The sequence below is a fragment of the Schistocerca gregaria genome, chromosome 1, assembly GCF_023897955.1.
Source record: "Schistocerca gregaria isolate iqSchGreg1 chromosome 1, iqSchGreg1.2, whole genome shotgun sequence".
NCBI lineage: Eukaryota > Metazoa > Arthropoda > Insecta > Orthoptera > Acrididae > Schistocerca > Schistocerca gregaria.
The window spans coordinates 580,747,887-580,761,194 of record NC_064920.1 but is presented as its reverse complement, the minus strand read 5'-3'; the positions used below and the strand labels follow the sequence as shown (position 1 = coordinate 580,761,194).

At 40.1% G+C, this 13,308-nt stretch overlaps 1 protein-coding gene across 1 annotated transcript in view; it reads right to left on the bottom strand.

Moving 5' to 3' along the window:
* LOC126357092 (uncharacterized) overlaps positions 1-13,001 on the bottom strand; it is a 75,466-nt gene extending 62,465 nt beyond the window's left edge. The window contains exons 1-3 of the mRNA XM_050007424.1: positions 12,421-13,001; positions 12,087-12,321; positions 4,503-4,733 (exon numbers count right to left, since the gene is read on the bottom strand). Of these exons, the coding sequence (XP_049863381.1) occupies positions 4,503-4,733; positions 12,087-12,321; positions 12,421-12,428 (474 nt within the window). The 5' untranslated portion in view covers positions 12,429-13,001. The remainder of the gene's footprint in view (positions 1-4,502; positions 4,734-12,086; positions 12,322-12,420) is intronic.
* Positions 13,002-13,308: the final 307 nt, after the last annotated feature.

The window sequence follows — 13,308 nt, the reverse complement described above, 5'->3', positions numbered from 1 at the left end:
GAGTAGGGTATCTTTGCTGCGGCAGTACCACTTTGTTGATATCCGTCACATGACTAGCTGCAAAAAAAGTGGCTGTCGAACAGATAGCCTGCCAGTCAGCTTTCCGAAGCAGCCAGCATGGAGCACGTTCCAGATAGCTGTGAGTGGAGAGGGAGAAAATGAAAGGAAAATGGTCGCTGTCACACACATTGCAGAGGACACACCACTGAATCAGGGGTAAGATATTCAGGCTGCAAGCTGTGAGTTAAGTAGTTGATTATTTTCTGTGGGCTGCACTGAAATGTATTGTACCTCCAGCATTGAGTAGGCAGTTGTCCAAGTCTGAAAGGAGGTACCCAGCCTCTGAGAGATGTAGTATCGCCGCCCTACAGATTATTATGAGCATTAAAATCCCCCAGAAACAGGAAGGGAAAGGTAGCTGTTCCACTCACTCTAACAGTTCGTGATAATGAAAATGTCCATCTGGGGATAAATAGACATTACACATTTCATCCGAACTGATGAGACACTAACAGTCATGGCCTCTAACTCAGTGGTAAGGGGCACCTACTCACAGAAAATATAAGAGCATATGAAGGTACCAGCGCCACTCTATGTTTTCTCAACTTTAAGCGATTGGTATAGTAGGATTTTTAGTTTACCAGAGCAGGGAGATGTGTTGCTGTAAACAGTGTTTCCTGAAGTGCTATGCAAATTCCAGAGTAAGTAGCCAGTAAATGACTGAGTTTGGTCAGATGGTGATAGCAGCCATTATAGTTCCACTGACGGAGCACTGGAGTCAGGTCTGAGAAAGTGGTGAATGGAAAAGGTGGATGTGATTACTTTGCCACCAGGCTGCAGTTCACCTGGTTGTGTAATATCTTGTCAAGATGCACAAGTTTGACCTTCACAGGGGTGGGGAGTGGAACATCTGAAGTCTCAGAAAGTAGTTTATCTTTCTGCTTGTCCTGCTTATCCACGTGAGACTTCAATTTCTGTGAAGATTTCCCCAAAGATTTCCTCATTTTATGTTCTGGGAGTGAAGAGGACCATACTTTTCACTGGCCCACAGTCAGTGGCTGCTAGTCCTTGCCTCAAGAGGGGGGACCTTGACAGATGTCCTTGCCCTGATGACAGCAGAAGATGACTAGGCATCTCTGGCCACACCTATGGTGTGGCAACCACCAGTGCTGCAGGGATAGGGGGTGAGCGATCAGACATTCCCTCCCCCAACTGTGGGGTAGGCCCTGGAATGTGACCAGGGCCAAGAGGTGTCATGCAAGACCTCGTCATCGCGTGAGGTACAGACTGTGACACGACAGTCACAAAATTTGAGACCTTATCAGTCAGGTAAAGTCTTTCAAACTTATTCTTTGCATCTTGACAACACAGGCAGTCAAGGGTTTTATTCTCCTAAATTTGCTTCTCCCTCTTAAATACTGAGCATTGTGGTGAACGAGGACATTGCAGTTGACACACTGAGGGGGTTGGTCACAATAGCTGCCCTCATGGGATGCCCATCTATATGCCCGCAGGATAGCCTCATTAGAACAGTGGGATGACGTGTGTTCCAACATGGCATCTGAATCATCTCTTCGGAGGAGGAAAATAAGACGTGAAATCACACCTATAAACCATGACCTTAACTTTCTCTGGCAAAATGTTGCCGCCAAAGGCCAGGCTGAAAGCTCCAGAGTCCATTAGTATCTTTAGGTCCCTTGTGGAAGAAGTGAACAAAATGGACTCCACACTGCGCCAGATCACTATGCAGCTCTTTATCAGTTTGTAGCATTAGGTCCCGATGGAAGATAACATCTTGAATTCTACTGAGATTTTTTTGAGGAAAAATAGTGACTGTTATATCTCCTGTCTTTACATAGATCTGAAATGCCCATGATTGTTTGGCATGCGATGTTTGGTCAGCACAAATCCATTTCTCATCTTTTCTATTGCTGCAACCTCCCCAAAGCGATCTTAAATATTCTCAATGAAAAACAATGGCTTTGTTGTAGAGCAAAGGAGAAACCATAAGTTCGGGAACAAACGAAGAACTCAGCAAACTGTCCACGTCCATCTCTCCTTACCTGGCTCTCGTCTTGAGGCACGGTTAAAGATGGAAATGCCATAGATTGTAAACTTCTGCAGCAAAATTACTGTTCCTGACTGTTGAGGCAGCTGCGTTGACACAGTCACTGTTAAGATTCATTGCAAATCATCCACCCTGATGTGACTCACTCCGATCAGAGGCTACCCTGTGGGTGCCATCCCACCAAGGCAAAGGCCACCTCGCACAGTAGTCATAGCCCAGTGTGCCAATACCCCAAAGTTGATAGGCACCTACTCCTTGGCCATCATGGGGAGGTTACAACTCAGGTGTCAGCAGTCAAATCCCTGCATAGTCACGGGGCTACCACTGAGAGGGTACTTAACACCCCCACCATGACAGACTGGCTACTGTGCTGGATTTTGGGTGCAGAGTAGATCCACTTGATTGGGAGGTGCAAAAGATAACACCACACTGTGGAGAGTTAATGCACCTCACTAAGGTATTGTTTCCAAATGCCCCAGTCTTCTGTAAAATTTGGAAAGTGGAGATCAAACCCAAAATGGGGACCAGAATTTAAAAACTAAAAAAAAAGGGCAAGGGAAAAAGCATTAAAAAAGCAAAAAGAGCGACAACCTCCAGAAGTCAAAAGAATAATCAAAATATCAAGGTAAGACTGTGACCAAATAAAAAGACACCTATTAGTCGCCTCTTATGACAGTCAAGGAAGGGCTGCGGGTCTATTCTAGACCCCGACACCACAAGTGAAAAGGTAGCTAACAAATAATTGGTGTAACCAGTGGCAAGGGCAGCGTGAGTGCTCACAGGTTTGTTTGATCCATGGGGAGAGTCACAGAGACAATGAAGAAACTGAACTGGCAGACTCTTGCAGATAGACGTAAGCTATCCCATGAAAGGCTACTAACAAAGTTTCAAGAACCGTCTTTGAATGATGACTCTAGGAATATACTACATGCCTCTAGGGATCGTGAGGATAAGACTGGAGTAATTACAGCAGGCACAGAGGTATTCAAGCAATCATTCTCCTTGAGCTGCGTATGTGAACGGAGTGGGAAGAAAACCCAGCAAGTCGTACAATGGGATGTACCCTCTGCAATGCACATTACCGTGGTTTGCAGAGTACAGCTGTAGGTGTAGAATGCTTAGGCATACTTTTTTATAAAGTTGTTTATTAAATTCAGTATCTTCAAAAGACTTCTTTCAAGTCCTTCATTGTTTGTGATTTTGTAGTGTACACTTTATCTTCAACATAACCCCAAAAGTAGAAATCCATTGGTGATCTAGGCAGCATTTCTACTGGCCTTGCTGTTCAATAACTTTCCCGCCAAACACCTTGTCAACACAGTTTTGCAATAACTATTGCATAACACGGTGCACACCATCACGTTGAAAGTGAAGTGAATTGAAGTCACTGTAGTTTATTTGTAGTCCTGGAATGACATAGGTTGCCAACACTTCCAGATAGTTCTTCAGTTACTGTTCCATCAAACAACCACATCCTAATTAGCCCAGGACAAGATATACCATCCCTGATGTAACATCACATTGATTTAACTGGCTCTCAAAAACAATTCTATGGTTCTCTTTATAAAAATAGGTAAAGCTGTATCTATTGAAATGGCCTGATAATTTGAAAGTTGTCTCATCACTCCAAATTACCTTAGAAAATGACTCATTATTATCTTCTCTGAATTCATGTAATATTGTTTCACAAAACTAGGACCAGGATTGTATTCCAATATCCCATCTGTGAACAAGTTATGTAGTTTGAATTTGAGAATAATAATGAAAAGGATAGCTGCTACTCACCACACACACACACACACACACACACACACACACACACACACACACACACACACACACACACACAGAGTCTCTGGCAGAAGAGGCCAGAAAGTTTAATATTTGAATCTGACGTTCTGTAAAATTCTCTACGTAAAAGTTGATAAATAACCTACTTTTTATGGCTCTGGATAAGCACTTTTAGAACTTTAAGCGTAGTTTCATCACTTATCAATGGCCTACCTGACCTGTAGCAATCGGATGCATTTGCACTTTGCTTAAAATGTTTCCATAAATTGTAGACACCCTTCCTTGTAGATGGAATAGTGTCGAATTATTATTCCACTCGTTTATTATTACACTGTTAGCGCCTTAATACCACATTTTTAAAGCAAAAACTCTGTCTTCATTAGAAATCATCATCAGAAAAGGTTAGAATCAACAATGTCAGGGATGCCTGGCTTAATAGCAGTATCATCTGGTGTCTGTATCTATAATTATCAGTAACAAATAAGACTGACTAAATGTTTTCAATGTGTTACAATGGGTAGTCACTTTTGACCCACCCTACATTATTGAACTTTGTTAATATAAAGACTATAATTACTCTAAAAATAAAAATACAGGATTGCTTTAACAATTTCCAGTATTCTTACAACTCATGAGTACAAACCTTTGGCAGACGAACGGATGGCATGTTTGCAAAAATATTGCCAGAATGCTGAACTATAGGCACATATATTTCAAAAATCTGCTGCAATTTCTCTGCAAATTTGCTTCCATCTGGGCCAGCAGATGAATGTATGGTCTCAAAATCATTATGATAAAATCGAAGAAGATCAAGTAGTACTTTAGATCTGTATTTAAGTATCCATTCATCAATGTTCTGGTCCGTGCCCACTGTCTGTTAAAAATAATTCAAAATATGAAATACACAATAAATTATGGGCTAGCAGAATTTCTTCAAAATTATTACACAAATATATTAAAATTCAATTAACTTCTTAAAGATTTTTTCTTGTGAAGGGGGATTTATCAGTTATTGTGTTGCTTATGAAGGAAAGTACAGAATGATAATATGCAAAATAAATGTTTTCCAGAATTAGTACAATTTTATTCAATCATCAGTTAATTATGTATAATGTGATCATGGTGGACAGTAGTCAAGTCATTCAAGTAGCTTTTTCCAAGCCATATTGAGAGACATTAGAACTCCCATATTGAACTGCCGGTCATTCGCATCTTTCTTGCATGATATTTCAACTGTGTGACTTGCAGCCTTCTTCAGGTGCTGTCTGACACTGATTCCAGAACAGGACAAGTCCGGTATTTATGCCTATGTTATGCTAGGTGCTGTGTCTGTGTCTTGCACTGTGTCAATTGAAGTATCAGGTGCTCAGTTTGTGGTACATGCCAACCAATAACCGTGACTGTAGAGTTTTCTTCCAGCTGCGGCTGTTCAGAACGCTGTGCGTGTACTATATGTAGTTCTGAATGACATAGAAGTCATACTAGACATTTTGTGTTCCAACTATTGTCAATTAAACCCTCCTGTGATCTTGGACAGTTACCGTGGCATGCTGTGTCAGGCACTCCATCTGACCTAAGAATACAGGCTTCATACCTAAAGATGTTGTACCAAATCTCAAGCGGCAATTTGAACACCACCGGCCTGAAAGTAACACTACAAGCCCTTCTTGTGGGCACGGGCCTTGAACAAAATGCCTGATATGGCACACCACAGTAACAGAATGTTCTAGATCACAGGAAAAATTTGGAAGATAAAATGTCTAGCATGTCATTCAGAACCTCATACAGAAAGATTGACAACAGATAATAACCACAAATTATGCGCACAGCAATTGTAACAGCTGTAGCTAGAAGATAACACTACAATTGCTGCTATTGGTCAACGCATAAAATTGCCTGGTGCATCGTGGATCAGAAACAGAGCACCTAGCACAACACAGGCATAAATATCAGACTCGTTCCACAGTGTAATGAGTATAAGACAGCACCTGAAGAAGACTGAAAGTCACGCAATTGAAATATCATGCAAGATAGATGCGAATAACTGGCAGAAACCCAACTGCTCAAAATGACAACACCTCGGTACATAATCCTGAAGACATTAGAACTGGTTATACCATTCATCAGTAAAATTCTTCACATAATTCAGTGCTTCATGAATATATCTTCAAAATTTTGCTGATGTCTCTAAGTCAATGAGAATTTTATGTAGAAGGGCAAAAAGAAAATGATGTAATAAACCTATATGATTGTGACACTTCTCATGCTTTAAGAACTGACACTGATTCACTCCCATAAAGCCATAAAAGATAACACATGCAGGATACCTTATGTTAAGAGATATGGGCAAGAACAACTAATGTATACAGACTATAATACAAACATCCAGTCATTTGTATCACTGTACATAAAACCTACTGTAAACCAGAAAATGACAATTTACAGGCCTAAATTACACCAGGAAAATTGAGTAATGCAGCAGCTAAATTAAATGTATTCTTGAAACATAGCGGATTCTTTGATTTAAAAGAGTTCAGATTCATCGCAGTGCTCTCATAGTGCCTATACTGTATGCAAAATATTCCAAGATGTGTCCTTAAATACACGGACAATGTATGTTTTGGAACAGCAACTATTTTGGGGGCCAAACATTTGTAGTTGGAAAAATGACTTTTAATTAACATGTTCTCCTTGTGACGCAGTTACTCTTCAAGAAGATAGAACTGAAAAACAAAATGCCAAATGAGGAAATCAAATTTTTTCAGGCAACATATGAATTGAGGAAAGGATGGACAACGGGAAAAATAAGATGATGATGATGACAAGGAGGAGGAGGAATGCATTCATACAATTTGTTTTGGAATGACCCAGTATTCCTGGGTATCAGGTGGTTCAGTTTGTTAGAATGTTTATCGGCCTACATATATCATATCACGAATCTCAATTTGGAATGATACTGCAGATTAAGATAAGAAAGGAAGAAAAGATTTTAAAAATCCTGTCGATATTAAGACTGGAACACTTGCTAAGTCTTGTTACACATGGAAGAGGAAATTAATCACACCTTGTTGAAGAAAGGATACCAGCAGCAGAGGCATACCAGGATCTAGGGAATTTTGTCATCTCCAATGTCAGTTTAATAAAAATTAAGTGTTTTTGAAAACTGTTACCAAATGATCTACATAGATGAAAAACATTGCACACAATAAATTAAATGTAACATTGTAGTAAATAAATTACATATTGTACAAACTTTCAAAAAAAAAAAAAAAAAAAACTGAGAGTAAAACAAAATCTATGTCTTATAGTTTATAGCAGCTACCCGACATTCATTTTAGTATGATACATAATAAAGAACAAATTTTATATGCTGCTCATTAATTATTAACAGTGCATAAATCATTAATCCATTGTTAAAGAAAATGAGCTACAATTGAATGTTGAGAATACATCCCACTCCAAAAATTGTTTTTTATTATAATTTTACTTTCCATTTCCTTGCTTTGAGCAAAGCAAAATCATTGATTACTTCACTGACACCAAATTTAGAAGCAGTGTCATACTCTACCAACAAAACAGCTGAATCTGAGTCTGCTACACCTGTACATGGCCTTACATAGCATTTTTTTGATCATCATTGATTTGCTAAAACTGCACTGGCAAAATGCTGCAGTCACTGGAACTGGCATAAACAACATCAAAACTTTACCATCCTCTGAAACAGCATATCAAAACCCACAAATTAAAAAAAAAAAGAATAAACTTCAAAGTAACCAAATGAGAAGCTGTGGCAGTGCTCATCATCAGCTCTTCTACTGGAGTCTGAAAGCCACTGTTTCATTAACTAGCTCAGCTTAATCAATATTTCTGTTATATTTGGCGCCAGCATTGCTGCATATATTTTAAACTGAGATACAGAGCTATCACTTAAGATGACCATGTCAGCAAATTAAAAGTGAGATCAAATAGTGCATTATATGTGAGATCTGTTTACCATTTTATTTACTATTCTATCAAATATGTTGAAGCAGTCTAGCTTCAATTGTTTCACTCTAACCCTCAGTTGGCAGAGAAAGCGAAAAGTCAGAAGCCTTAGACTGTTAAACAACATGTTTGCTTCAGCACCTGCTAGTCAACCTTTGAGGTCCTACATTACTGGAGCAAAGTAGGAGCAAAAATTCTAGTGTTGAACACGAGCTAGCAGTGTAGGTGGTATCAGTATGAACCAGGCACACTGATGACACACACCCACATGTCGCCCATTCGGTAGCAGCTATTTCTTTATGACATTATTTGGATGAAATGGCAGTGTGACAGCAGTGTCTCTCTACAATTTGGGGTCAAGGGAAAGGATTCTTCTCACAAGAAGATACAACCATGCTCATAAATTAAGGATAATGCTGATAGATGGTGAAACATCGCTCTGGTGGGCAGTTTGCGGGTTTAATTCACCTCAGGGTATGACCTTGTGGTGTATTTGACCTGGGGTCGTTGCACGGTGGGGCTGGCAGCAGTCCACATACACAGAGGTGTGTTGGTGCATGTCAGAGTACGGTGCAGCAAGTAAGTGTGCAGACATTTTCAGACATGCTAATAGTGAAACTGTGCTGAAAATGGCTCAAAGAGCACATATTGATATCGTTATGAGGGGTAGAATATTAGGGCGACTGAAGGCTGGCCAAACACTGCAGGTTGTAGCACGGGCCCTCCATGTGCCACAAAGTGTGATCTCAAGATTATGGCAATGATTCCGGCACACAGGAAATGTGTCCTGGTGCTACAGTACGGGACGTCAACAGTGTACAACACAAGAAGACTGATATCTCACCATCAGTGCCCGCAGACGGCCACGGAGTACTGCAGGTAGCATTGCTCGGAACCTTACCACAGTCACTGGAACAGTTGTTTCCAGACACACAGTCTACAGACGACTGAACAGGCATGGTTTATTCACCCGGAGACCTGCAAGCTGTGTTCCACTGACTCCTGGTCACACGACAGCCCATAAAGTCTGGTGTCAAAAACACAGTACATTGTCATTGGAACAGTGGTCCCAGGTTATGTTCACGGACGAGTCCTAGTATAGTCTGAACAGTGATTCTCGCCGAGTTTTCATCTGGTGTGAGTCAGGAATCAGATACCAAGCCCTTACTGTCCTTAAAAGGGACCCATATGGAGGTCGTGGTTTGATGATGTGGGGTGGGATCATGATTGGTGCACATAACCCCTGCATGTCTTTGACAGAGGAACTGTAACAGGTCAGGTTTATCAGAACATCATTTTACACCAGTTTGTCCACCTTTTCAGGGCTACAGTGGGTCCCACCTTCCTACTGATGGATTATAATGCACAGCCCCACTGAGCTGCCATTGCGGAGGAGTACCTTGAAACAGAAGATATCAGATGAATGGAGTGGCCTGCCTGTTCTCCAGACCTAAATCCCATCGAGCATGTCTGGGATGCTCTTGCATCTACATCCACATTTATACTCTGCAAGCCACCCAACGGTGTGTGGCGGAGGGCACTTTACGTGCCACTGTCATTACCTCTTGGTCAACGTATCGCTGCATGTCTTCAAATCCCTACGACACTTCAAGAGCTCTGACAGGCACTGGTGCAAGAATGGATAGCTATATCCCAGCAGCTGCTCCACCACCTGCTGTAGAGTATGCCAACCCGTTGTGCAGTCTGCTTATGTGTGCATGTGTTTTGGGACGGTTTTCTCAACTTATCACCAATACTATGGACTTACAGATCTGTGTCATGTGTGTTCCCTATGTGCCTATACTATTAGCACCAGTTTTGTGTAGTGCCATGTTGTGTGGCACCAAATTCTGCAATTATCCTTAATTTATGAGCATGAGTGTAGGAACACGAAGGGTATGAGAACTTTGGTGCTTTCCTGGTTAATTTCTAAAGAGTCCAGAGTCTTAACCACTTTGTTACTTTTACCTAGGTATTACAATTACGAACAACTTAAATTGGAAAGGACACACAGAAAATGTTGTGGGGAAGGCTAACCAAAGGCTGCATTTTATTGGCAGGACAGTTAGAAAATGTAACTGACCTACTAAGGAGACTGCCTACACTACCCTTGTCCGTCCTCTTTTAGAATACTGCTGCGCGGTGTGGGATCCTTACCAGATAGGACTGACGGAGTACATCGAAAAAGTTCAAAGAAAGGCAGCACGTATTGTATTATCGCGAAATATGGGAGAGAATGTCACAGAAATGATACAGGATTTGGGCTGGAATACACTAAAAGGAAGGCGTTTTTCACTGTGACGGAATCTCCTCACGAAATTCCAATCACCAGCGTTCTCCTCCAAATGCAAAAATATTTTGTTGACACCGACTTACATAGGGAGGAACGATCACCACAATAAAATAAGGGAAATCAGAGCTCGTACGGAAAGATATAGGTGTTCACACATTCCGCGCGCTATAGGAGATTGGAATAATAGAGAATTGTGAAGGTGGTTCGATGAACCCTCTGCCAGGCACTTAACTGTGATTTGCAGAGTATCTATGTAGATGTAGATACCTCAACTGACAACATAAAAGTGTGTGTTTTGTGTAGGGCAGGGGAGATGGGAGGGGACATCAGGGGCAGAGGGGCGGGGGGAGGGGATGGTAGCAAGAGAGTGAGACATGGGTCTAATGAAATAAGCAGGAAATAAATGTAGCAAAATTTCAGGATATATTGTGACAGAGGAGCTCCACTTTCTCACCAGGCACAAGGAAGTATCTACAAATGTTCAGTTTTCATGTCACTACAAAAATCACACAATACGTGGCTAGTGTTTTCCTGATTTCATTTATCTTCATATGAAACTCTCAAAGATATTACACGTGTTAACTGAGCTGTTACAGAAAGTACAGAACAACAAATTTCTCACTGTTTAATATGACGAGCTCTGCAGGCCATACTAACCACATTTAAGAAAGAATACTAGGCACATTCCACATACTTTGCACTGTATCTGTTGAACATACATCAAAAACAAAGAAAGTTGTACATACTATAAAATGACAAAATTATTTGGCAATGAAACTTGGAAAACATGATCAGCAGATGTGTGGGATAGTATTTCTTGCAGAACTACTTTACATTACTGGTAAATCTCTCAGCTTCCATCACATAAGCCATTACACTTGTTAGAACACAAACAATGTCCCCCCTATACCTATAACAGTAATAGGTGTACTTACCAATATGAAAATGGTCTGCTGTGGGGTGATTAAAATGAAAAGCTTTAATTTCACTACTCACGCAGCCTGTGTTGAAACAATGCTCAGGACTTGGGACAGGCATCTTTGTGGAAGATTATTCAATTGAAAATATGATCTTGTACAGAATCTAGTCATGAATTATACTTAGCTTTCAGATGAAAATTGATATAAGTAAAATAACTACCTTCATTTATACTTGACAGGTCATTGAAATATTGGAGGGAAAGGATTTAAGACACACACAGTCTACGATATGAGTTATTGCTCTCATCATGCCTCTCTGTGATTAAGTAGTATAGTTTTATTTACAGATCCATGAAGTAATAGTTCATAGGGATATGCGGTATGACATATTACCAGATATTTTCCTAAAATAAATTCTTTGACTTTTGTAAGGTTTTTCTTGCAGTGGCACGATTTAGATGTCTGCTACATCAGATTTATCAACATTCCAGTGTCAGTTCCTCGCATGTTCACCTACAGTCAATTATATTTCCCTTCATTATGTAATTCTACATTACCCCAATTCAAAACTGATCACGCACTTTACAACAATAGTCCAGATGATGTTACAGATTTGTTATATAAGCAGTCTCTTACACAAATTAGTGCAGTTTTAAAGTTCTGAACCACTGACCCAAAGCTTCCCATCGCCATGCCCAATAGCTATAGTTCTGTATTCAATTAACTCCTTATTTCAGTATATTGTAGCTCACAGCTCTCTAATCACATTAAAATATTTTTAGATGGTACTATCTTACACATGGACTGAGAAAGGGGCGTCTTAGACATTTAGTAGATTTCAATGTCATACAAACATAATATCATGTTGCATTTAATACTGAAACATTAAAAACACACACTCCATGACACAAAAAATGCCCCCGAACAGGCTGTCTCAATGTAAGACTGATTTAATGATGGATAGTGTCTAATTGTTTAGTGATATTATAAATGTTCATATAATGAACAATTGATAACAATAAAAACTCACAAGGATAAATCTTCCACACTGCCATACAAGGAATTTCCCACTGTTCAGGCACAAGATATTGGGACAGCTAAAAGACGACCTGAAGAACTGTGTTGCCCCCATAAGCTGCCCACACAATACCATTTTCTGCTGCTCAGTTACCCAGGCAGGATGAAAATAAACAACAGCTTCTTGTGGATCATCCTCCTCCTTCTGACACTTTTGTGTGTCGTACACAAACATAATAAACAATTCCCTGAAAATAGATAAGTCACGTAAAAAGAGTACCAATAAAATATTGAAACACATAGACCGAGTCCCATTCTGTAACTGTATTTACACATCTGGTTCTTACTTTGCCATGTTTAAAGTTACAACTCTTTCATGTGACCTAGTGGGTGACACTGGATCGTAAATGTCCGGCACTCGTTTCGACGGCTTACAGAGTATATTTGTTTACACTGGCTAAAACTTCAGTTCCAAACTGTTTTGCTGTGCTAGGGGCGGGTGCGTTGCGCACAGCTTTTGGAACACATTGTGTTATGTAAGCGGTCAATTATTCAGCCCATATTTTCTTCTTTCTTTTTTCTACTGGATGACTGCATGCAGGTGGTCATGCATTCCAGAAATTACATGGCAGTAGCCAAGTCATCCCGAAAAGGGTGTGTATTTCCAAACTTGACAGTGCCCAAATTCATCAAAACACGCATGATCAAGCTTTCTAGCACTAGCTGTCACAAACTCCGACTATTAAATACAATCTTTGTTCATTGCGTCAGAGATGTGCGTAAACTATCTTAAATTCCCTCCGATTTCGTATTTGTTGTCCAGTGAACAGCCAGCTGAAGTATTACTTAACCTGTTTCATTATGATAGTTGTCACATAGATGTTTTGGGCTTTTTTTCAAATGTAGGCAAAATTTCACAGAAACATTTGACTACGCAAGAATCTAATTTGCAACACCTGTTCCATGGGCTACATTGTTACGTAATCTTTAGACTTTCTCTACTGCACATCGGAGTAGATTTTTCGCATCTTCGTTTGTCAACTACCTTACCTTAGGGGACGAATCTAGGAACATCGGACAAATCGCTACCACTAACTTCATTTCCATCCTTTCATACGTGAATTACCATTCACTTTGTATATACATGTATTATTTTCTGCCACAAGACTTTCCTATGTTGGTAACATTTTGATTTAAATGTTAAATTATATAGACCTATTGCATTGCTACCTGGC